Raw genomic sequence first — 23,947 nt, forward strand, 5'->3', positions numbered from 1 at the left:
ACTAACTGATTGGCTGCAAGCTTAATTTGATAATGATATTGTAGTGGAGAAATTCGGATAGGCGCGGTTTCGAAGGCCAGGACACGAGAATACCGAGAAGGAAATTGGTTTATTTCGACCAGCCGGGCTCGGCGGACTCTTGTCCTAATAAAAACCGAGCCCCGAACAGCTTTTTCCAGACCCTTTTATACAGAGGATATAGGATTAGGAAGACTAACAGTGATGGTAAACAGACCTTTGGTTAGGTTCTGCAGATCTTAGTATCAGATAGGTTATTTCCTCCCGGTGAGTTACATATTCTCCACATCCAAGCCAGTTTGGATTAGCATATCTTCCACATCGTCTGGAGGCAGCCCTGAATACACACTCAGTCTCACATCCCTTCTGAACATTCAAAGACTGTAGGGCCTATATTACTTATTTGGTCATCTTGGAGACTAGGTACTCTTGGAAATAATTTGTTTTAATGCACAGGCTATATCAATATCATAGGACTCTTGGAGGCTCAAACTTTCCATTTACATGTATAGTTCCAATGTGGCACATGTGGTCAAAGGTAATATAGAATATTTTGACTCAAGGGTTTTCATTAGGAAGGAAAATTAAATAATTTCTATTTCTACATGGAACAGTGGACCTTAAGTGCACAATCTCTCTACTGGCTGAATAGTATAGTAAAAAGTCAGCAGTTATGTGGTGTAGATGAATAAATTAATATTAACATTCTTTCAGAAATAGCCAGTTGAGTGACATTATAGAGACCAAGTAGTCAAACAGATGCTAAATTTTCATTCTTCATTTGAAAATTTAGCATCTCACAGACACAATTTATTTTTATCCTTATAAAATAGCTCATGTTTTCTTTTTGATTCATACCTATAATGGCATTTTCTGAAAGTTTTATTATTTATAAAATAAATCTATTCAAAAATTTTGACAGCATAACTATTTCTAAAATCATTTCATTTTAACCCACCAAACAATGATGACTTCATTTATTCAACTTTTCAATATTCTGTCAATAAATATTTATTATGTATCTACCATGTGACAGGCCCTATGTAAGATGCATTTATAATTTTCATTAGGATCAATACCACACACATACATACATACGCACAAACATGCTTATTGAGTGTTTGAATTCTGGACACTATAGTAGGCACTAGGGATACAATAATCATCAAGGTACACAGTCATTGAACTAACATAACTAATGGTTTAGCACTGTATTTAGCATAGCCCCAGGATAACTGGGTTGTAAACAGGAAGGGCTTCCTGATGGTGAACAGGACTAAAAATAGATTTAAAAGCTAGGAAAGATCAGTGTGACGATAGGAAAAATCTTCCACAGTCAGTTTGGTCCCCTTTTTTTCCTCATGACGCTTGTCTTCATCAGAAACAGCATAGCTTTGGCGACCACTGTGCCAGCCTCTTTCTTATAGTCCTATGTCTACTTTGCACTGTATATTCTGGCTGCTCAGATAAGCTTAGACAGCATGATTTAGCAGAAAGGAAGGTTTATTAGCCTTGCCTGGCAAGGTGGTATCCCTGCATTGCCATTTGGTTTTAAAATAATTTTCAGGCCTTGCTGTTAACCTTATTTGCATCATGTTATTGCTTTTGCTCTATCCATCTTGCTCCTCTTTGTGAGCAACAGCTGTTCTATTCATGAGATCTTCTTGGCTGTCTATATAGGCTGAAGTACATTTTTAAAACTGGCATCGGAAAAATTGCTGGCTTACTAGTTGGCATCCTAGAGGTTCTGGGACATTGGACATGGTGGCTTTGAGAGCTCTCTTCCTGCTTTGGCTAGCTACCACAAGTTCTCATTTAGATCATCTTAAGGAAACATAACTGAAATCAGAAGCAATAATTTTCCAAATGAAGTTCTGCATCTAGAATATTAGCTAAAATTTATTATTCAGACATATTTGATGTTAGCACATATAAAAGACATCCATGCTCTTTGTTACAAACTGATCTGGGATATGTAAATTAGCAATAATTTTCTAGAAGAAAATCTTCTCGGCATTGAACTCTGGTGTCAGGATGTAAGGGGGAGTAAGTAATGCAGGACCAGGAATATATGAGTTTAGGCATTATGGGATGGCAAAGAGCCATAGTTAGGACAAATGAGGGGACAGGAATCAAGAAAGTCTAGTCAGATGGGTGAAGCTGTCAGATATCTATTGCAGATGACTAGCTCATAGTAGATACTCAACAAATAATTGTTTCATGAATTAATAAGTAGTTCAGTTTAAGTAGGTTTATGAAATAGGAAAAGAGTCAATGTCAGAGCAAACAAGGGTCCAGTCTGACGTGGAGTTTGAGGCAGCAATATTATCCACCAAGTACACGGAAGTATATTCTGCTCATAGGAATGGAGCTGTGTGTCCTTTGGCCTATTTTATTTTTCCAGCTGCATACCATCAGCAGGTCTGGGTCCCAGGTGTATAATTATAGCTGGAGAAAGTCAAGAGCTTGCAGGTGCATCCTGCTCTTGATTGGAACAGGGGCAGAGGTGCTGGGATTACCAGGAGTTTCTTGCATTAGCATTGCTTATGAACATTCTCATTCTCACTTCCAAATGGAGTGTTATGGATAATAGCAGAATGTGCCCAGCTGTTGGCCAAATGATCTCCTCAACTATCCAGGCCAGTCTTTCTTCCATTTGCTTCTAGCAAATCAGTAACCCAACTAAGGTTTATAAAAGTGTTTCCAGTGAGAGGATATACTAAAGAGTATTAACTATTCCTCCTGGCTTCAGGCAACATCTTAACATAAATAAAACAGAGTTCCTTTCATGGAGAGGGGCGGGGGAGTATGGTGGTGAAATCTGGACTCTAATTAGAATTAGAACAATGTAATCCTACCTCAGGTATCTCTAGATAGTCAGGGAGTCCCACCTTCTACTACCATAGGTTATTTATATCTCTTTATATGTCTAGCATTTATTCCTCCTTCAGCAAGTAGAACCAAAGTACTAATTTTGTAGGTACATGAGTGGTTGCTTCATTTTACAAATTATCATTTGGTCAGGTTTTAGCTATATTCTAATCAGCTATGTTTTAGTAGAAAATATTGATGTTTTTTAGGAAGAAATTCTGAAATGTTTGCCAGCTTTTAAAAATTATATTGATAGATAACTGAGTTTAGAAAGAACTAATAGTCCTATATAATTATATGCTCATAAACGTTAACTTTTAAAAAATAATATATTCTATAAAGGGAATTTTGAAATTACCACCATAACTTTTCCAGTGCTATCTTGGTAAAATCTATGGGCACTAATACCTTGAGTAGCTTTGTTCATTAATATTCTGTAGGAAATAAAAATGCATATATATATGCACATTTTCTCTTTAGAAAGACTGGCTGTGAGCCAATAGAGCAAATGAGAAAAAAATACACTCATAAAGCACAATTAACTCCCCGACTAAATGTATAAAGAGAAAACCTAATTGGGCAATACTGCAGGGATGTATAGTTTGAAACAAGGACTTCTTTTAGAAGCTTGTGTCAAAATAGTTGGTCATGGATTGAATAAGAATAATAGGCAATGCCCTTATTTAAAATCCAGCTGCTGTCTTTCATATTTGGTAATGAACTGCTTTTTGTATATGAAGATGGCAACACTAACCAACTGCAAATATGTTATGTGCTATGAGTAGTATCTCCAGGAGAAAGGCTGGATTATTTAAATCTTCCATACTCTGGGGTCCAACACCACTTGGATCTCTTACAAATTTTTGTGCAAACAAGGTATAGTCTGTGACCAAGTAACAGAGCCTAGCCAACTGGCAAAAGAAAGGTTCAAATCCATGACTTTGGTCCATCTAGTCCTGCGTTTAAATACTTCAAGCTAATCATTCACACATCACTGAAAATTGTAAATATGTATACAGTCAGTGAAAATCACAAATAATAATTCTGTCTTTTATGCAGTCCTGGCTATAGGTGGCCCATTGCAAAAACAGTTTCATTTCATATTATGTGACAGGTCATGTTGAAATGGACCAGATTTCCTGTATCTTTGTATATTGCTTTATTAAAGACACTCACTAAGCATAGTGCTTATTCAAGCCTGTTAGTGGTTGTACATATTTTACTATTTAAAGGGACCTTGGTAATACAATTATTTTGTTGTTTTTTACATTTAAGACCACAAAGAGTATGATGCCTATCTCTCTTACACAAAAGTGGACCAGGATACTTTAGACTGTGAAAATCCTGAAGAAGAGCAGTTTGCTCTTGAAATACTGCCAGATGTCCTGGAAAAGCACTATGGATATAAACTCTTCATCCCAGAAAGGGACCTGATTCCAAGTGGAAGTAAGTACTTTCACATTTCATAATTTAAAACTTCTTTTAAGAAGTTATATGGAGACTTCAAATATCAGAACCAAGTATTTAGACAGCTGCTTCTCACAGGAAATTTTATTAAATTCAGATTTCTTCCTAATGCTTGTTTTCTGACTTTTTAGCATGTGACTTTTTTAAAGGTACTGTAACTTTTATTTTAAGTGTTGTTTTAAAATTGTAGTTGTGCTTTAATCATACTTTCTATTATTTTGCCTTATTCCTAGAAAATAATCACATGTAGAATAGTAATCCGTACAAGACAGTTAAAGTCTTTTCAATGTGTTTCAGTACCAAAGCTGTTCTTCTGTCTTTGTGCTTCTACATATACCTGCAATCATTGTCATTAATAACTCTGAATCTATGCCTTTCAACCTTGTTACTCATTATGCTTTGTTATTCACTCCCAGATTTATGGGAAAATCCACTTAAAAGGTGTATGAGTCCATTGGGTACAACACTTTCACTATGTATTCAAATCATTTTTGGTAAGTGCTGGACACTGTGGGTTTGAATGCTACATTAAACTTATGCTACAAACTGGAAGCTATAGTTGAGAGTTCAGAATTAATTCAGTTTAAAAATGTATATACTTTGTTCCTCTCAATGTTCAGAGCTCTGTTCACAGCAATACTACAGAGTGGTTCATAAGGTTAATACAAAGTAGTCAAGTATATTGTATCTTTCCTCAAAGATCTTAAAAAGTCATTGAAAGAAACAAAAGTTTTGCATGTGTCTGTTAATACACTTGAGCGAGGAAGATTGAATTGATAACTACAAATCAGAACATGATATCTTAGACCCACATTATGATAACAAAATAAGATGACTTATATTTTCAATACTTGGCAATATATAAAATACTTTTACATACATTATCTCAATTTATCTTTACAATAACTATTTGTAGAGAGAGGTTAGTTGCTATTACATTCATTTTACAGATGAGGAAATAAAACCTCAAAGAAGTCCAAGATCAGACAACTGGCAAATGGTAGAGCTGAGATTAGAACATAGATCTTCTTGACTTTGGTTCTCATTCTGCCAGATTATGGTTGTTCCCTGGAAGCATTTATTCAGATTATCAGTTGTCCATTGTGGTCACTAAGCTGACAGGGGATAAAATGAAATTGAGTTTGGTTGTTCATCTGTTTTCTTAAGGGGTACATGTGAGTCTGTGTATGTGCATGTGAATATGCACACTTACACGTACACTAGATGGAAGAAAGAAAAACATATTTACTGGTCCATTATTTTCCTGCCCAAAAATATAAGAATTCATTTTCATGGTCCTCTGCTCTTTACCTTCTGTAATTACTCTCATTTTCATGACTTGAAATACCACTTCCACTTTGGTATCTGAGAACATCCTAATATCTCAGCATAATTTTTTATTCTTCTGTATCTCTTTCCCAAATCCAATGTCCCTTGCATCTTTTCCATCCCCATTTCCACCAGCCCAGGATAGGACCTAATAACCTCACATGAGAAATCGTAATTATCTTTCTGTTTTCCCTGTCTTTCCTTCCACCCAGCCAGCACCACTAATACCATGTACACCTCTCCTATCTTGTCACTCCCATACTCAACAACCTTTAATTGTTCACGATTTCCTATTGAACAAAAATTCATAACCCTTAGGTAAACACTTCTATTGTCCTGCACTCAGGAACCACCCCAGATTTATCTCCCTAACTTTGTCCTCGTCTTACCTTTCCCCTACGGGTACCTCTACTCCGTTCAAACTAATTTGACTTACAGTGCCTTTGATAAGCATTGTCTCTCCCTACTTTGTTCACTTTATTCTTCTCTGCCTTTACAAATCCCATGATTCATCTTGATATCACTGCTTCTGTGAAAAGTCCATAATGATCTCTCCAATCCCATAGTTTATGGTACTTACTATCCTAAGCTCTAGTTTAACCATGAAGTTTGTACTCCTGAGATATTTCTGTATTGTTTTATAATTTTATGCAGCTTTCCATCTATTTCTGCCTTGTTTGTTCAGCAATACTATTAGCTCCATGAGGACAGGGATTGTAATACATTTATCTTCATATACCTGTCTTCATCTAACAGAAATGTTAACTTCATTGAGTGTTCCATAGATGTTTATTTTGTTTAAGCAGTGTTAAAGACGGTAGAAAATAGTGAGTGAGCTAAATAACGGTTTAATTTTTGCATGACAGTATCCAAAAGGCATTTTTCCTTAACAAGATGAATATAAGAACTAAAAAAACTGAAAGAAAAACTGTGGTAAATTCATAGGAATTGCCTGAGTCCTTAAAACTAGCTAATAAATATATTACTTTATTTTTTTTCAGATTTTAGAAAGAATACCTAAAAGAGGTTAAACAATCACTGATGAAAAATTAAAAACTCTCCTTTACTTAATTTTTGGCTTAGTTCATTAGATTGCTATATAGTTTTTATATTTTTGCAAGAGGATTTTGTTCAATGTAAAAATACTGCAAAATTCATTTTTAGAGTGAAAATTTCCTAAATGGTATCAAAGTAATATCATTATCAAACTGGAATTTATATTATATATCAAGTCGTCCTCAGTAGGGCTCAATGTGTGCTGACCTTTCTACCTTCTTGTATTCCAAAATCATTAGCACCACTATTAGGCAGTCTTTATCAACTCCAACAGGTGAAGGGAAATAGTCAGTCTTGATGTCTGATCATTTCAACATTGACTCTTTTTCTTCTGAGCTTAAAAATAATAATTCACCATTATGCACATTAGAAAGGGAAATGGAGACAATATGGAACACAAGCAGTTGATTTTGCCTGAAACTCAGTAGATGATACCTATTGTGTAAAGATGTAGAGGCTGTGCATAGGAGAGAGTGATAACAAAAGAGCTAGAGAGATACAAATTTGTGCCCTCTTAGAGCCCACATATAGTCTCCCCCCAGATGGCTCCCTCCCCTCGTCTGCCGTTTTTCTGCTCATTGTTTTTCTTGTGGTTTGTGCTCGTTTCTTTTTGTTTGTTTGTTTGTTTCTTTTTTGCTCATAGTCTCATAGTCTGTTTTTATTTTTTCTCTAGGGGACACAGGGAACAAAACCCAAGGTCTCCCATGTGGCCACATCTACTCCCCAAAGATAGGCTGTTTTTGTGACATGACAGGTCAGTTGAGATAACCCACTATATTAATTTAGCCAAGGAGGTGGTAAAATATTCTTCATCTCATTCAGTCAACTGATTATTTGGCTAATTGATTCAGATAGATGGCTTGTTTGGATGTATCATAGACTGTTTGAAAGTCCTCTTTGAACATAGGGTATGAGGTTTATAAAAGCTTCATTTCCTAGCTCAAAATTGTAAGATTTTAACATTGAATACTGTAACACATCAAGTAAGACATGATAGGAGAGTTTACTCTGGCATTTAAAAGAGGAGAGTTTACTCTGGCATTTAAAAGAACTATACATAAAAACACTCAAGAAGATGCCATCAGGGTGGACAGAGATGTTATATTCCATAGAATATCATTTTAATTTTTTGACATTACACAACCATAAGACTGAACAGGGATTTGGACCCTAGGTACTCAGTGGTGCACAGGAAGACTCTGCAAAATAAGTCATATGAGACAACCATGCAGTTTTAAGATTCAACCACGGGAGGGTGTTTGATTTTAATCCTTCCTTCCTGAATGAGGAAATTCATGTTCTCTGAATTCCGATTTGTGGGTGTAACCTGTAGAGTTTCTTAAAAGGGCCCTTTGACAATTTTTCTTTTCCATCAACATTTCAGAGCTAGCTGAACAGTCACCATTAACGATTAATGAGTTTTTCCTTGGCATTTTTAGTGCACATTCAGGAAGTTGATGAAGTATATGAATAATATACTTGATTTACACATGAGTGACAGAGTAGAACATTTTGGACGTGGCGTATGTGTGTTATTAAAGAAGCTTCTGTGGTCTATATTTGCAGCTATTGGTACAGATTTTAACAGGTTATACTATATAAATATAGACACATTCCTGTGGGAAAAAATCCTAGTTACAATATTATAAGCTGTTTTTGTCCCTCACATCTCATTTAAAACTTGTTGACCTAAGACTACTTCTTCTTCCAAAAAACTAGCAATGAGGCCTTCGAGGACTGTAAAAGAAGACTACATAAGATCTTTCTTGATCTACAGTAATAATTTTTTAAGACTCAAACTAATGAAGTCTCTTACATAAACCCATTCATGTTTACCATCTTTGCTTTTGATGTATGTTCAGTTACTTTTGTTCCATTCCCATGGTATTCCAACTTAACCTCATCAACAGCAAAAACTTTCCAATGCATACAGTTTTCAAAAGTACATGAATGGTGCTCTCTCTCTCTCTCTCTTCTCCTATGACCAAGAGTTCCAAGAAAACATGGATATGAAGATGTCACTTTGCAAGGTGAGCTAGAGGTGTATGTACCCTTCTCACAAGCCCTACTTTGGCCATCATGAACCAGCAGAGAATGGACATTTGATGCAAATATTTTTCCTAAATGCTGAAATTAAAAGTCTTCAGTTCTGGACATTATGTTCCTGGCAATGACCTACCGTTCCATGTTTGAGCCTGTGACCATGATATTCCCTGTGTTTTCTCAGGTTGGCAGGAATTCCCACCTTCCAGTAAAAGTTCAGCTTGTCTTTTTTTCAGGCTAGAAACATCTGTCCCTGAGAATAGCTAAAACAACTTTGTTGTTAACAGGCATTTGAATGTCAGAAGTGACAGGCAACCAAAAGAAAACCAGATAGAAAACACCCGACTGAAACTGTATAGAGACACAAACTTAAGAAGTAGAGATTTCCTCACCACTGCAGCTGCTGGGTTTTGTGGTATGAAGTACTCTACAACAGACCACATTGGGTTTATGGGGCTTAGTGGATCCTTGAGAATGAACAGATGTTCTCTGAAGCTGACACGTGACCAACAGAACCCAGCTGTGCAATTGAGATCCTGAGATTGGAGCATTTTTGGATGAGTACCATTTAGACTTTGGGCTCGTCTTATCTCTGTTTCTGGAAACATTGAGAAACATGAAAACATAAAAGATTATTTAATTCGTCCAAGGACCACTAGTCAGATGGAGAAAATAACATTCTAAGAGTAAAAGTAGAAATAGTCCAATCCTATATACTTTGTTTACCTATAAGAAAAGTCAAGCAGGATGCTGAAGTACAAATTCAATATTTATTAATAATTATAAATGGAATCAGTTCTGACTGAAGCTTTTAAATAAAGCTATTGATGTTTAAATGAACTTTGAAGAAAACAAAAACCCTTCAAAGGCTTTTAGCTCAATTTCCCTTTCTATTCATAGGAAGACTATTAGGATCTCTGTGTGAGTTATTCATACATGATTGCACCAGTGAAAGACACTAGTGAACTAAATATATTTATCATTGAAATGGTTGAATAGCCATATCTGCTGAAATTATATTATAAATTTGGCTGTAAATATTAAATTGTCTTTCCATTTGCTTTCATTTCCAATTTTCCATGCATTTCTCTCACTCAAGTATCTTAGGACTCCTTCAGTAATTTAAAGAAAAAAATTATGTCTGATTATACATTCTTGCAATTGCAAAACTTTCCTAACCAGACCAATCTTCAGTTCTTAATGCTTAACACTAGCCATGTGGTTGTGCTGAGAATGAAAATGACAAATAACTGGAGAATACATCTGGTGTTAGATGATTCCCAGTTACTTCTGAAGTGAGGCATGAAAAAAACATTTTTGTACATGGAACTTCAACTATTCGTTGCCAATAGTTCATCTAATAGTTGAACAGATTGGACACCATTCAAGTAAGCTGTCCTTGTGGAATAATAAAATCCTTTTCTAGGCAATCTGATGTCTGTGACCTCAGAAGTGTGAGGCAGTGGTGACATGCACAATCATGAAAATTTAACACATTTTGTTCAATTTACTCCTTATATGATATAAAATTAGATATGCCCACAATTACCTTCATGTTAAAGAAAAGAGAGGGGGAAGTGGACTTCAGTATGACTAGAAATGTAACTGAGTTCAATGAAGTAAGATTTCTCATGAAATTTTGAGGTAGAGATAGCCTCCATTGTATAGAATTTCAATCAGGAGACCTAATCTTTGGGTGACACAAAGAACAGAGCCTTTAAAATATGCTAAAAGACCAGAATAAAATTAATTGTCTTAAGTACTGGAGGAGCCAAAGAAAAAACGTTGTAACCAACATGTAGTCTTATCCCATATTCAGTAAGGATACACTAATTGGAATTAATTATGCCTACAAGTGTTTAAGGCATGAGGTGAAAGGAAAAAAGAAGAGAGAAAAGATACTTTGCAGATTTTTTGCTGTTTTCTACGTTTAGTTTCAATATCCCCCATGTATCCCATTACCCAACTCTACTCTAGGTGAATAGAAAAGGAAAAATAGAAAGAAGATAAGAAAGAGGAAGGGGATAAATGTAGGGTGAAGGCAATTGGGGGGGTAATTAACAAGGCAAAAGAGATGTGGACAGCATTTCAGAGTGAATTCTTCCCACTATCACACTTCCCAAACTTCTGACAGGTAAAACAGAGTAGCAAGAATAAAGGACTCATTGCCAGAAATATAGCCTCCAAAGACAGAACAGTAAATAAATTTACAGTTCCTGCATCCATGAGGTCTCAGCAAATCCATGTTGAATCTTGGTCGACATGGATTAATTAATAAGAATTAAGATCAGTGGATAACAAAACCCCTACTTAAGAAATGTAGCCCAACTAGCTATTGTGAATTATAAACCGAATGACTTGTAGTGGGAGGGGAACAGAAAAGTTTTGTGTACAGCAAGCAATGTCACATGCAATTTAGAAAGTTTGCCCCCACCATATCTGGTTAAATAAAAATTGGGTAGCATTCATCTATGTGGCAGAAACACAGAAATTTACCTCTGCCAGAGGCAGAATCAATACACAGAAGCTGTAGCAAAATCAACCAAGATAAAAGTCAAGTTGCCAATCTATATAACTGTTTCAATATGTTAATATTTAGTATCAATATTTAAAATATAGGTAGTATTTTTCAGTGAGACTACATTATAAAGTAGTTACATTATAAAGTTTCTCAATATAAGTTTCTAGTTATAACAAAGGTATTTTCTCCAAGTACATAGCACTGAATCTTTCCCATCTTTCCTTGATACATGGAAAATCTATATTATTTTTCCTGGTTTCTCCATACCAGCCCTAGGAAAGGAATCATTTCAAACACTGTCAAAAGTTAAGGCTTAATATTAACTCTTAATATATTATCCCACTGGGCTTTATAAATACCATTGCCAAAAGCCAATAATTAATGATTTATTTGTTTTGATGCATCTAGTCTAACCATAATTATCTGTTGAATTAATGACTGCTATACATAAGCATATCAAACTGCTACTTCAACATGGCAAAGTAATTATGCCTTTGTCTACAGGCTAAGTATTTGGTTTTTAACTTTAAGAAAATATTCTAACTGTCCCTAATAGTGACCTTTACATAAGAGGAAATGTCAATGCAAAAATAATTTATAACTAATTATTTAATTTGAGAAATCACATGGTTATTTGGCAGCAGCAAGTTCACACAGAATTTCATAAATATAGAGGGTTTTTTTTCCTCCCTAGTCCTTCTACCTATATCTGCAATAGATGCAAAACCTATTCAGTGTAGAAAATTTAGGAGAGTACTGAACTCTTTTGGAAAACTGTATACTTTCTATTAGAAGCAATAAATTGAGACTGCCTTTCTTCCTGCTCTTATTTTGTCTCTTCATTTCCTCGTTCAGTTGGCTTTTTTTGCTTTGTTTGTAAGTGTTAGAGGTCTACTAGTTTATTTTCAAGTCATTTTCTCTAGATCTAATCCTTTATCTCCTCTAAATGAACAAGAATTTTGGTTTGGGAAAGTGCCCCTGAAATGGATTTTAAAATGGAACATACTTGGCTTTTCATAAGGTTTTAGGTAGTTGCTTTCCTTGCTTCCTGAAAATACTAATGCTACAAGTATGCTTTTGTTCTTTTCTCTAATAGGTATACAACTAAGGCAATCCTACTGACAATGCAATTTCTTCTAGAATATTTTCCAAAATTTCTGCCAACTCTCAGCATAGATAAAACGTTCTATGTGGTTGCGCATATAATGTGAAAAATGAATTTTTACTAAATTAACCACCCCAATCCAAACTAACTTTAAGGGGATTTCTCCTTACCTAATTATGAAAATCACAAGTAGGTTAAATGTAATTGGCTTTGTTTCATATCTGATAATCTCATGTGCGTTCATGGCTTTGTCTAGAGGAACAGAAAATTATAAGACACAGCTCCCTATGTTTTTTTCTGTTGTCATACTTCACTTCAAATCAAAATTTACAAATAAATCATCTAAGGACTTTTATTTTAAGAAATATTTTATATTTTTATGTGGAAAAGAACCTTTTAAGGTATCCTGCCACTGGATTTGCTATATTTGTCTGAGCAAGTCAGGGTAAGATTGAGTGAGTAGCCATATGTGCCATGGATTTAGAGAATTATTTGAAAAACATTTCTTTATAAACCTTTGTGGTAGCAAGCCTTTGAAAACAGTTTCTAAAGGATTCTAGAATGTCTCCCTCAAAAACATAGCCCTACCAAGTGAAACTTGACTGCCTGTAAGAGACTTCATCAGCAATAGACCAATAATTGCTTAACGTGATAATTTTTTCTGCTTAGTTTATATGGAATATTACCAAACCTAAACATGTTGAATAATCTTTAATTCAGGGTCTAGCAAATCTTCTCTGTGGAAGTCCAAATGGTATATATTTTATGCTTTGAGGGTCACAGACAGTGTCTGTTGTTGCTATTGCTTCTCCTCCTCCTCCTCCCCATTCTTCTTCTTCCTCCTCCTCCGCCTCATCCTCCTCCCCCCCCCCCCCTAAAACATGTTTAGGAAACATTCTTAACTCATGGACCATATATATAAAAGCAGAACAAGGGCTTAATGGCTTAGGCTCCAATTTTCACTCATTGGATGCAGACAGATAACCCCGGGGTATGGGGAAAATTCCTTTGGACACTTGTTGGCAAACCAAGAACAACTCCCTGGCTAACGTTTAGCAAGTTGAATCAATATATCAGCTCTGCCTACTTTGTCTCTTCTTAATTTACTTGTATCTTCCATGATGGCTAACTTCCTATTTTCCCCTTAAATAACAATAGAAAGAAAAGACTTAAGAGGGGAGGGAGGAAGAGGGTAGAAGGAGATGAGTGACTGGAGGGGCATAAAAAGGGGGAAAGGCAAAAAGAATGAGTGAGAAAGAAAGCAAAGAGAGAGATTAAAGGAAAATTGGGAGAAAAGATAAGACAAATAATAAAGAGAAAATGAGAGAAAAATGAATGCATTAAAGAGAGGTAGACCTGGGAAATAGGGCCAGAAAAACACATAGACAAAAACAGATCAAGAGCCAGAATAAGGAAGCTAGGACACATTGTCTTTTTTCTTTAGGTCCAGGCAGCACTTTGAGGCACCTCCCAAGCTACTTTCAAATATAGAGATTGCTGCCCAGCCACTGATCACCATCTGAAAATGTGAAATGCAGGCTTCACATCTAAAAACTTCTACTTAGTTTTCCACCAAATGAAATGGAACATGAGATTCGAGGTCCAAGAAATAGTTCATGTTTTCTTTGGGACACTTGGGCTGTGTCTACCCAGGACAAATTTTGATGTAATGACTGACTGACTCCATTGCATATGATTAATGTATATATAGGGCAAACCAGGATAATTCAGACCTTTTTATTCTTCCACAGCAGGTTTTCAGATGGAGTTATCTGGATGGTTGCCTCAACTCTCTACTAACTTTTGCCAGGATAAGCACAACCAGTGTAGCATGCAGGAGACAGGGATCACTCTCTCTCTCTCTGAAGACCCCATCAACACCCACACTCTGTGCAGCTAAGCTGAATGGGATCTGTCCTGACAGGCATTCCTTCTGGGGGCGAATATAAATTCTAATGAGGACCTAAGAAACTCCAAGAATCTTAAATGTTGCATTCTTCTTAGCTGTCAAGTGGCAAAATATAGTAAAAGAAGAAGAAGTACCATACTAATGGGAAAAAGTGTTACACTATTTCCTTCCCCATTCTAGAAGGAAGATTCCAAAACCAAAGCCAATGAGATCCAATCATTAATTAATGTGTATGTGTATCATTTCTTTTAAGTCTTTTGACACCTGGGTTGTAATTTTTAATATAATAAACTTTATTTTTAAAGAGGTTTTAGATTACGGAAAGGTTAATACATTGAAAGTATAAGAAGATAGAGATATGTATAAATATAGCTTTGCTTTTGAAATTATTGTAAAAGTAAATTTAGGCTACACTCAAACATGCAGAAATAGTGTTATATAGAGAAATATACTTTATGTGACAAAAGTACTCCTGACAAGGTTTGTACAAATCATTTTTAATTAAATAAAGAAATGCAATTAATGAGGAATGAACTATTCAGAGTAATCACTTGGTAAACTATGTTATGGATAATCTTTCTATGAAATTAAAAATTAGCCCGTACTTTACCTGGTTAAACTGTATTTTCATGGACTCATGCACTTATACCATGGTTCTGGGTTTGGGAATTTTATTTTGTTTTGTGTTTTGTTTGTTTTTGGAGGAAAGGTGAAAAGAATAATGGGAAAAATGCATGATAGTTTATTTTACTGTATCTTACAGATCCAACTTCTAATGATGAAGCTTCCCACATAACTTCTTTCTTTTTGGGAGCAGAAAGAAAGGAAGAAAATGAAGAGTCAGACCTGTTGATACTTTGGAATAATATTTTTCCACTCTATTGAAACTTTCTACCTTTCCTTCCATTCTGTTTCACCAGTTCTCTAAATGATGACTAATGAATGATAACTTTCCCCATTGTTACCGATGTGGTTTGTGTTTTTCTTCCTGTCTGCCTCCCTCCCTCCCTCCCTCCCTCCCTCCCTCCCTCCCTCCCTCCCTCCCTCCCTCCCTTCCTTCCTTCCTTCCTTCCTTCCTTCCTTCCTTCCTTCCTTCCTTCCTTCCTTCCTTCCTTCCTTCCTTCCCAGGTATCAATACTCATTTCCCCCTCAAGCACGTAATCTCTAAACTAAAACAAAGTTATTAAGAGTTTCCCTACCCACTTAGAAATTGTCTTAACCCCTTCATATACAGTCATTGTAAATACTGTATGAGAAATGTACTAAGTAAAAAATCAAAATAGCAGTAACAACAAATTGTTAAATAGCAATTCTATGTGTATTTCTTTAAAAATATTTTGTTTATCTGTAGGGTATGTAGAAAGTTTGCTCATTTTCACTTGTAAAAGTTTTCATGCTGCCAACTGGTAGAAATAAAACCCTGGAAAAGAGAGATCATCTGTAAAATATACATTTGTATAATAAGTTTAAGTTCTTTTTAAATGGCTTGTACTGGACTGTTTGGTGGCCCCTACACTATGTACTGGGTATGACTCCTTGAAAGCAGTCTGTAACCTTAGGCAGATTTGCAGTGGAACATGTTACTATGCTTCTGTAAGCACTGCTTCTACTAGAGGGCACTGTGTATTAGACAAGGCCTTGAGCTTTGCTTAGTAAAGACAGCTCTCTGTTGCAGCACCTGTGTCCAAGTCTTCATTTGTTAGCACCTGTGTGTTTCCCTTTTTGGCTGATAAGACTTTGGGAAGCATGATTGCAAAAGAATTATTCCAAGGGGTAAATAAATTTAGGGTTAGTCTGAGTGTTTTCCTACCATGAAAAGGCCATAATGTATTCACCTCTCTTTCATAATTGTTCTGTGAGTGGGGCAAAGTCATTTCTCAAATGATATACTCCTCTTCCTTCAATGTTCATTCCACGTCATCCCCCAGTTCTAACTCTACCCCCTCCCCCAAGCCAAAAGCAGCTGGTTTAAATTAAACTTATGGGCATACACACTACTTCCCTATATCCAGGTTTGAAGGACATAATGGAGGACCTATGTTGCAAATGATAAGAAGTATTCTGAGAAACAACTATGATTCTGGAAGAGATTTTCCAGCATCTTTATATCACAATTATCTTTCAAGTACTTGGTGTATTCAGATCCTGTACTTGTTTAGTAGTTGAAAACTGGAAGTGGGGTTGGGAGAAGCAAACCAAACCCATAAATATATTAACTCTGTATTTGCTAAAATGTTCTACTTCTCTTTTCATCAGTCCATTTCAAAGAACACTGTAAGTAATGCTGAGGGGAAAGAAAATAAAAATAATAAGCAATTGCTTTATGTAATTTTTTTAAGGAAATGGGCTTTCTGAGTGTGCAATTAAAGAAAAAAATGTGATGTACCTTAGTGAATGACTGGCTATTTACTTATACTAGAGTGCAAACCTAATGCTTTAAAGACTGGAAATGTCTTTGTTTTACTCTTTCTCTCTTTCTGTGATTTGTAGCATACATTGAAGATCTCACAAGATGTGTTGAACAAAGCAGAAGACTTATTATCGTGCTAACTCCAGACTATATTCTCAGACGGGGATGGAGTATTTTCGAATTGGAAAACAGACTCCATACCATGCTAGTCAGTGGAGAAATCAAAGTGATTTTGATTCAGTGTACAGAATTAAAAGGGAAGGTGAGTTGCCAGGAAGTGGAATCACTAAAGCACAGCATCAAACTTCTGTCCCTAATCAAGTGGAAGGGACCCAAAAGCACCAAATTAAATTCTAAATTTTGGAAGCACTTAGTATATGAAATGCCCATCAAGAAAAAGGAAATGGTATCTCAGTGCCATGTTCTGGATTCTGCAGAACAAGGACTTTTTGGAGAACTGCAGCCTATACCCTCTATTGCTATGACCAGTACCTCGGCCTCTCTTGTGTCATCTCAAGCTGATCTCCCTGAATTCCACCACTCAGATTCAGTGCAAATGAGGCACTGTTGCAGAGGTTATAAACATGAGATGCCAACTACCACCTTGCCAGTACCTTCCTTAGGCAACCAGCACACTTATTGTAACCTGCCTCTGACACTATTCAATGGACAGTTACCCCTTAAGAATGCCTTGACAGATACCCAAGAATTTCATAGGGACAGTTCCCTGCTACCATTATCATCCAAAGAGCTTAGCTTCACCAGTGATATTTGGTAGTGAAAAATCTGAATTCATCTGAATAGCTATGTGAGCATACAGAATTTCTGCTATGCCAAGCATAAACTACATCTAATATGATTGAGATTCTGAAAAAAATGTTTGAAGGAAAATGCATAGAAATTGCTTTTATACTTAAATATTTTCATTTTAATTTCCAGAATAGTTGGGGGCTGCTTTTGTAGTAGGGTGTCTGGTTCCAAAGCACAGTTTTGATTTTTTTCTAAAAATGAAAAAAAAAAAAAACACCACAACTGTTGTTTAGTGCAGGTTTTATGATCCCACATGATCACATGAACTGGAAGCTTAAGGGAGGTATTGTCCTCACGTTTGTGAAAATTTTAGTATTTACTCAGTATTTAAAATAAGGAAAACTTTAAGAGTAATTGAATTTAAAATTCTGAACTAATTTTAAGGGGAAAAGATAATTTATAAAGAGTAACTGGAAAATTAGGAATTACCAAGATAGCATGTTGAGGCATCTGAATTGGAAGACTATAGGGAAAGATCAGGTAAATAATGTGTTTGAAATGTTTAGAATATCTTCAACATAATGAGCAACTTCTGTAAAGTAAATAAACATCTCATAATAAAATATTTAGTTTTATCAAGTAAGTACATCTTTTGTAGACAAACTGGTAGGTAGGTAAACTGCATTTCTAAAGCAAAGGAGTAGACAGACTGTTAGCTTCTTTAAGCAAATTTTGAACAACCCATATGGCTTTCTATCTAATTTCAAAAGGTTTACATCTTTGAAAACACTTTTAAAGTTCACATTTGATTGTTTGCTAATAAATTCGTATATTTGGAATTTTCCCCAAAAGATCTCTTGGCCTGCTGTAAGCTCTGTATAAAGACGTGACCATCTTCCTACTTTTATTCAGAATTGTTCATTGGAGTTTGAATTTAAATATATGACTGCAAGTGTCAACAAGAGAAAATAAGTAATAGAACAACATTCATAGATGAAATGCTAAATGCTTTGTATTTACTAGTGGTAGAACAGCAATTGCAGTGATTCTCATCTGTAACATAGTTGTGAACAGACTATTCTGTACATATACAGTATCTGCTTGTCCATGTGTGCCAGGCTCCTGCAGAAGTTTCTCTATTCCTGGTGCTTCAAATAGTATATTTGATAGACTAAACTCATTTCCTTATATAGTAACTGTGATTGTCTCATAACAGAAAATCTCTGTGAATTATCTAACATATTGCATATATATGCTAAGGAATGTGCCCCTATTGTAAGTATTTATTGTAGATTACTATTTTATGCTCTTTTCAATTCATCAGATTTGTAGAGCAATCAATCTTCTCTCCACCTAGATGCCTATGGGGGGTCAATTGTTAATCAAGATTAATTCTGGCATTTTGCAAGAGGTTTTTAAGTCATGTTTTGAGACAAATGTAAAAAGGGACACATGTACACAGTGTGTAAAAATTAAGTTTGCTCAGCCCTTGTATCTGAAACTCAGATGTGTAAGAGAATATTAGATATGTGCTGATTATTTCTTTCAACTGCTTTTCACTATCGATTCCCTGTGACCATCAGTTTTTTTCAAAGTACTTGTGTATTTGTTGCTTTTCTATATTCAGCCTTTAACAAAATACATTATGCATCAACAATATGTGAAAACTTTAGAAGTGATACATATTCATTTCTCAACAGGACAATTAGTTGCTCCTTTGAAAAGTCCTGTTCAAAACGTGTAGGGTTTTTTTCATACATGTATGTTTTTTCACTGAGAAAGGTGATTTTGCCTTTGTACAAATTATAGGTATTTCAAAAATGGAAAGTTATCAATTCTGAGCTGTTTTCCAAGTGTTAAAAGTTGTATTTTCTCTAGTTATTCTTTAATGCTATGTATAATTACTAAGTTAATAATTTGCACGAAGTGAGTGGTATATGTTTAAGTGATCAATTGTATTTTTTATTATTTTGTTACAGAATTCCAGGTTGATTCAAACATAATGTTTAGTGGTATTTTTAAAAAAATAGTTCTTTATTGTGCATGCCAGTTCTGAAAATATAACATGGGTCTCTCTGCTTCCTTTATTTACAGTGATTAAACATGGGTAGCAATTTGAGTTGGCTGGCCACAATGTGTCTTTTCACTACTAGTAGGTACACAAAAACACAGCATTCACACTTGTGCTGAGGAACTTGACAAGAAATCTTTTCTACCATTTTCAGGAACCAGAATGTACACTGTCTATAAAAAATGTATTTCTAGATGGTACTTCAAAATTTGATTTTTATCTGATATTTTAAAAATACTAGATGCATCTGCCTATAAGGGTATAATATATGTTTAGTCTAGAACATGATGTATTCTTCCACTTCCCTGCACTATAGGAAACATGCTTAAATTTTAGCTGAATGAGTTTTGGAAATCTAGAAAATTATTGGTTTATTGGTATAAATATTCCCACACATACATAATAAATGTTTTTAGCTCATCTATCAAAAGTATACATGCTATATAAAATTGAGACTATTTTAAGGTGAAGTATTCTGAAAATATCAGAAATTCTGAGACAAATGATAACAATAGCAATAGATACATAGGAAATGAAAACTGCATTGGAAACAAACAATGCTCAAAGAGATGTACAACATGTACACAGGTTTAATTTAGCAAGATAAGAAATCTGGTAGGTTTAGGCTCCATTCTGAGGAAAATCTAGAAGATGGCTGAATGGTTCCTGAAAAGAAGTAAGACAATATCTCTCCTTTCCTCCTCTAAGTCTGACTGGGATAAGATCCAAGTCTGTTTTGCTTTCAATCACTCTCATACAAAAAAAAAAGGATGCAAAGACAACTGTGAACGTCTTACAAGACTTGAACCCAAGGTAACAAAATGTAAAAGTTTGATACTTTGTTCAAGGATTGATGGTTAACATAGTGGGTCTTAAAAGTAAGAAAGATTATCCATGTGGTGCAGAATTGCTCCCAAATATATTCACCAAATGCAATGAATGTGCCACAGTGATGAAAGAGGTTATTGATGTGGGAGGAGAGGGATGGGGTAAAGTGTGGGTATATGGGAACCTCTTACACTGTTTAATGTAACATTTTTTTTTGTGATCTATGTATCTCTAAAAACAGACAATAAAATATTTTAAAAAGTAAGAAAGTTAAATGCAGGGGGAAAAGAGTTCAGTGTCTAAAGAGAAGTTTACAGAGAAATTCAAGAGAACATGGAAATGAGTAGTATCATAATGATTACTTCTGTAACAAGTTTTAAAATGGCAAATGTGAGAAGGGAGGAAATTATGTCAAAAAAAGGAAGGAGACTTTACACACATGACATTTCAAGGACTTACAAGAGTATGGAGCCACTGGTGTAAAGCATTTACTGCCCTGTGGCAGTATACTGTTAAATAAATTAGATGATTTGCAAAAAGTTTTTTCTAGATGATTAAGTAATGATCAAGGGAAATAGTCTAAAAATTGCACATACAAACCTTTAAACCTCTTGCTTCATTTCACAAAGTGAAATAGTAAAACTGATAAAACCAGAGTCAATTTAAGACAGAAAATAATTCCATAGTGACCAGTTTAGATTAAATACTTGCAATCATCGATGCTCTTTTTTGGGAGAGAATTTAATGTTGAAAATTGTCTGGCTCCAATTTCTCTACTCATGCATTTTTTGTTGTAAGGCATTCCATAGGAGATCACAGTGTTTAGTAAAGTGAAGAATGTATTGGGTTGTTTGATAAAAAAATAATCATTTGCTTCAAACTCTGTCATGTCAAACTTGCCTTGTTTTTAGAACTGAAATTGACCACAGGCAATTTGAGAAGGTTATTCTATACTTCATTTAATTGCTGTGACATCAGAACTTGTAAAATCACCTACATGCATCTAAACATATTTTCCCAAATGACCACTGCTGCATGCTCAACCACATTTCCTCCAGATGGTACTAAAGTCAATCATAAACATTTATTAAGTGTCCACTGTGTACTGGACACTGCATGAAGTGTAATAAGAAGTTTAAAAAAAAATTAAAACCCTGTCCACAAAAGTTTACAAATCATATGCATGGAAGAATGTAGTATTTGCAAAACACATTCCAGTTTATGAAAGTTAATATCATCTATGCAGAGTAGGTAAGTGAGTTGGGAAGATTCAGTGCCAACTTGGGTAAGAGAGAAGTTTGGAATAGAGGGAACAGTGTTGAGGAAATGGAATTTCCTGGGTTCATAAATAGCACATGTGATATTTGATGGAAGAACAGAGTCATATTTAGCCAATGCCGACCACATTCACCTAGCAAGAGCAGATATCTGTGTGAGGGCATGATAAGAAATAAGATGCTAGAACATTCAGATGAGAGCAGTATATGGGAATAACTGAATAGCGAAAGAGACTGGAGGCAAGGAGACCAGCTAGGAGGCTGTATCCTGGTGTAAGTAGATAAGAAATTGAGATAGGGTGTGATATGGATCATCTGAAGAAAAGGCATATCTTAGGAGGAAGGGGAATTGGAAAGAAGAAAAATCAAGTCAACAAAGACTCCATAGACCAAGAAAGTCAGTTGCATCAAAGGAATTATTGTGAAGTGTTTAACCTACCTTCTTAAATGAGCTTCTTAACACTGTAAGGACAAGAATAAAACCAAGTAATGAGAGGTACATTTGCTACTGGAACAACTGCTGAGGTGCTTGGAATAGAGTAATAAGAAAGATAAAGCCCTTCTGTATAACTGGTTTAAGAATAAAGAATTACACTCCAATGGTTGTAACCTAAGTTGTCAAAGAAGGAAATAACGGGGATGGGGTTTGGTCTTTAGTTCTTATCTTCTGATGCACTTTAAATTCTTCTCCTTACTTTAGAATAAATAATTATTTTAATATGAAGGCACTGAAGTGATTTAATTGGAGAGAAATAAACTCCAGGAGGTAGAAATTGGGGGGGGGGGGGAGGTATTTGTCACAAGTTTAAAATAAAGTAGAAAAACTGGATGAGACATACAGATAACAACAAAGGATATTTTAAAGTGTGTTGGAGTGATGGGAGGACGTGTAGAGAGTGATCCTGTGAAAAATAAAGGATTGGTAATTGGGTGTGGCTTGAACCCAAGGAACCAAATCACCAAAATTTAAAGCAAATTAATTAGATGATTTTCATCTTTAATATTATGAGGGTCTTATAAGGGAGATTGTATAATTAAAGGCAGATAACTTTTGTTAACCACAGCCCCCAAAATTTATAAGCTTAATCATAATACAAATATATTGCTGGCTCACATCACAGTCTAATGAAAATTAACAAGTTTATGGGAAGAAGCTCTGTCCCCATATAGTCATTCAGAGATAGCCCGTTTCCATTTTGTTGCTGTGCTCTTTTCTAGTCCAAGAAGTCCTCTCCATTCATCAGGTATATTGGAAAAGAGAGGGATCTTGGAGGTTGGTCCAAATTGATCCATAAAACTACTCACATGTCAAGCAAGGGTGGGGTAACTGGGAACTGTAGTCTAGTTTTGTGACCACAAGTAAATGTAAATAGATAGGGTTTAGTGAACACAGTTCATAAAATATAGAATATAGTTCATTCTTTCTAAAATGTGCTATTGCTTTAGATAACACTAGAAGATGAAACAGAAAATAGGAAAGTGATAGGCAGTACAGCCTTCAACTTCTGAAGCAGAAAACAACAAATTGATGAGTTTCTGCAGATCAGTGTCCATGTCTTATTCCTTGTGATTATTTAAGCACCTGTAACAGTGCTAATCATAGACTATGTTTTCACTTCACATTTGTTAACCAAATGAATAGATTTGGGAACCACCCAAGAAGCTACAAACACTGGAGTCCTTTAAAAATATGAAGAATGTATCTTTCCTGAATTTTTTTGTCTCAGAGCAGTAAAATGAAAGGGAAAATGAAAAATTTGGAATAGATTATCTCTCTACACCCTTCCTAACTTTGGATTTTAGGATTCTAAGTCAATTAGTAGTTGGAGATCAACATTTCTTAAGAATTTTGCCAAACAAATCATTCCTTCTCAGAGCATTTAGATAATTTAGTTCTATGAGGCTACCCAGTGGCATTCATTGGTCCTAACCATACTGTGCTTTATCTTAAATATATGCTTTATATGTTGACTTAATTACAACAAAAACATTGCCTCTCTCTTTGGCAAAGGGTAAGTTTTGTGCCTATAATTAGTATATTGGGTGGAAGAATGGATGAGATTAACCTACTGTACAGGCCATAGGGTGTGCCATAGTAGCAGTTCTAAAAATGAATAAAGTATACAAAATAACTGAGTTCCTGTCACCTTTGCTATTTGTTCTAGGCAACCAATACAATGAGAGATCCAACCTTCTTGGCAAAAGAGATATGGTAAAATGCATAGAAAAAATGTGAACTTCATCAGACTTGTCTTTGGGCAAGTTACTTAAACATTTTCTGCTGTCATTCCC

At 35.3% G+C, this 23,947-nt stretch overlaps 1 protein-coding gene across 2 annotated transcripts in view; it reads left to right on the top strand.

Annotated features, from left to right (window-relative positions):
- IL1RAPL2 (interleukin 1 receptor accessory protein like 2) overlaps positions 1-19,598 on the top strand; it is a 1,488,864-nt gene extending 1,469,266 nt beyond the window's left edge. For both annotated transcript variants that reach the window (XM_058291994.2, XM_071213017.1), the window contains 2 exons: positions 4,165-4,335; positions 16,810-19,598. In XM_058291994.2, the coding sequence (XP_058147977.1) occupies positions 4,165-4,335; positions 16,810-17,507 (869 nt within the window). In that variant the 3' untranslated portion in view covers positions 17,508-19,598. The remainder of the gene's footprint in view (positions 1-4,164; positions 4,336-16,809) is intronic.
- Positions 19,599-23,947: the final 4,349 nt, after the last annotated feature.

The sequence above is a fragment of the Dasypus novemcinctus genome, chromosome X (assembly GCF_030445035.2).
Source record: "Dasypus novemcinctus isolate mDasNov1 chromosome X, mDasNov1.1.hap2, whole genome shotgun sequence".
Lineage (NCBI taxonomy): Eukaryota > Metazoa > Chordata > Mammalia > Cingulata > Dasypodidae > Dasypus > Dasypus novemcinctus.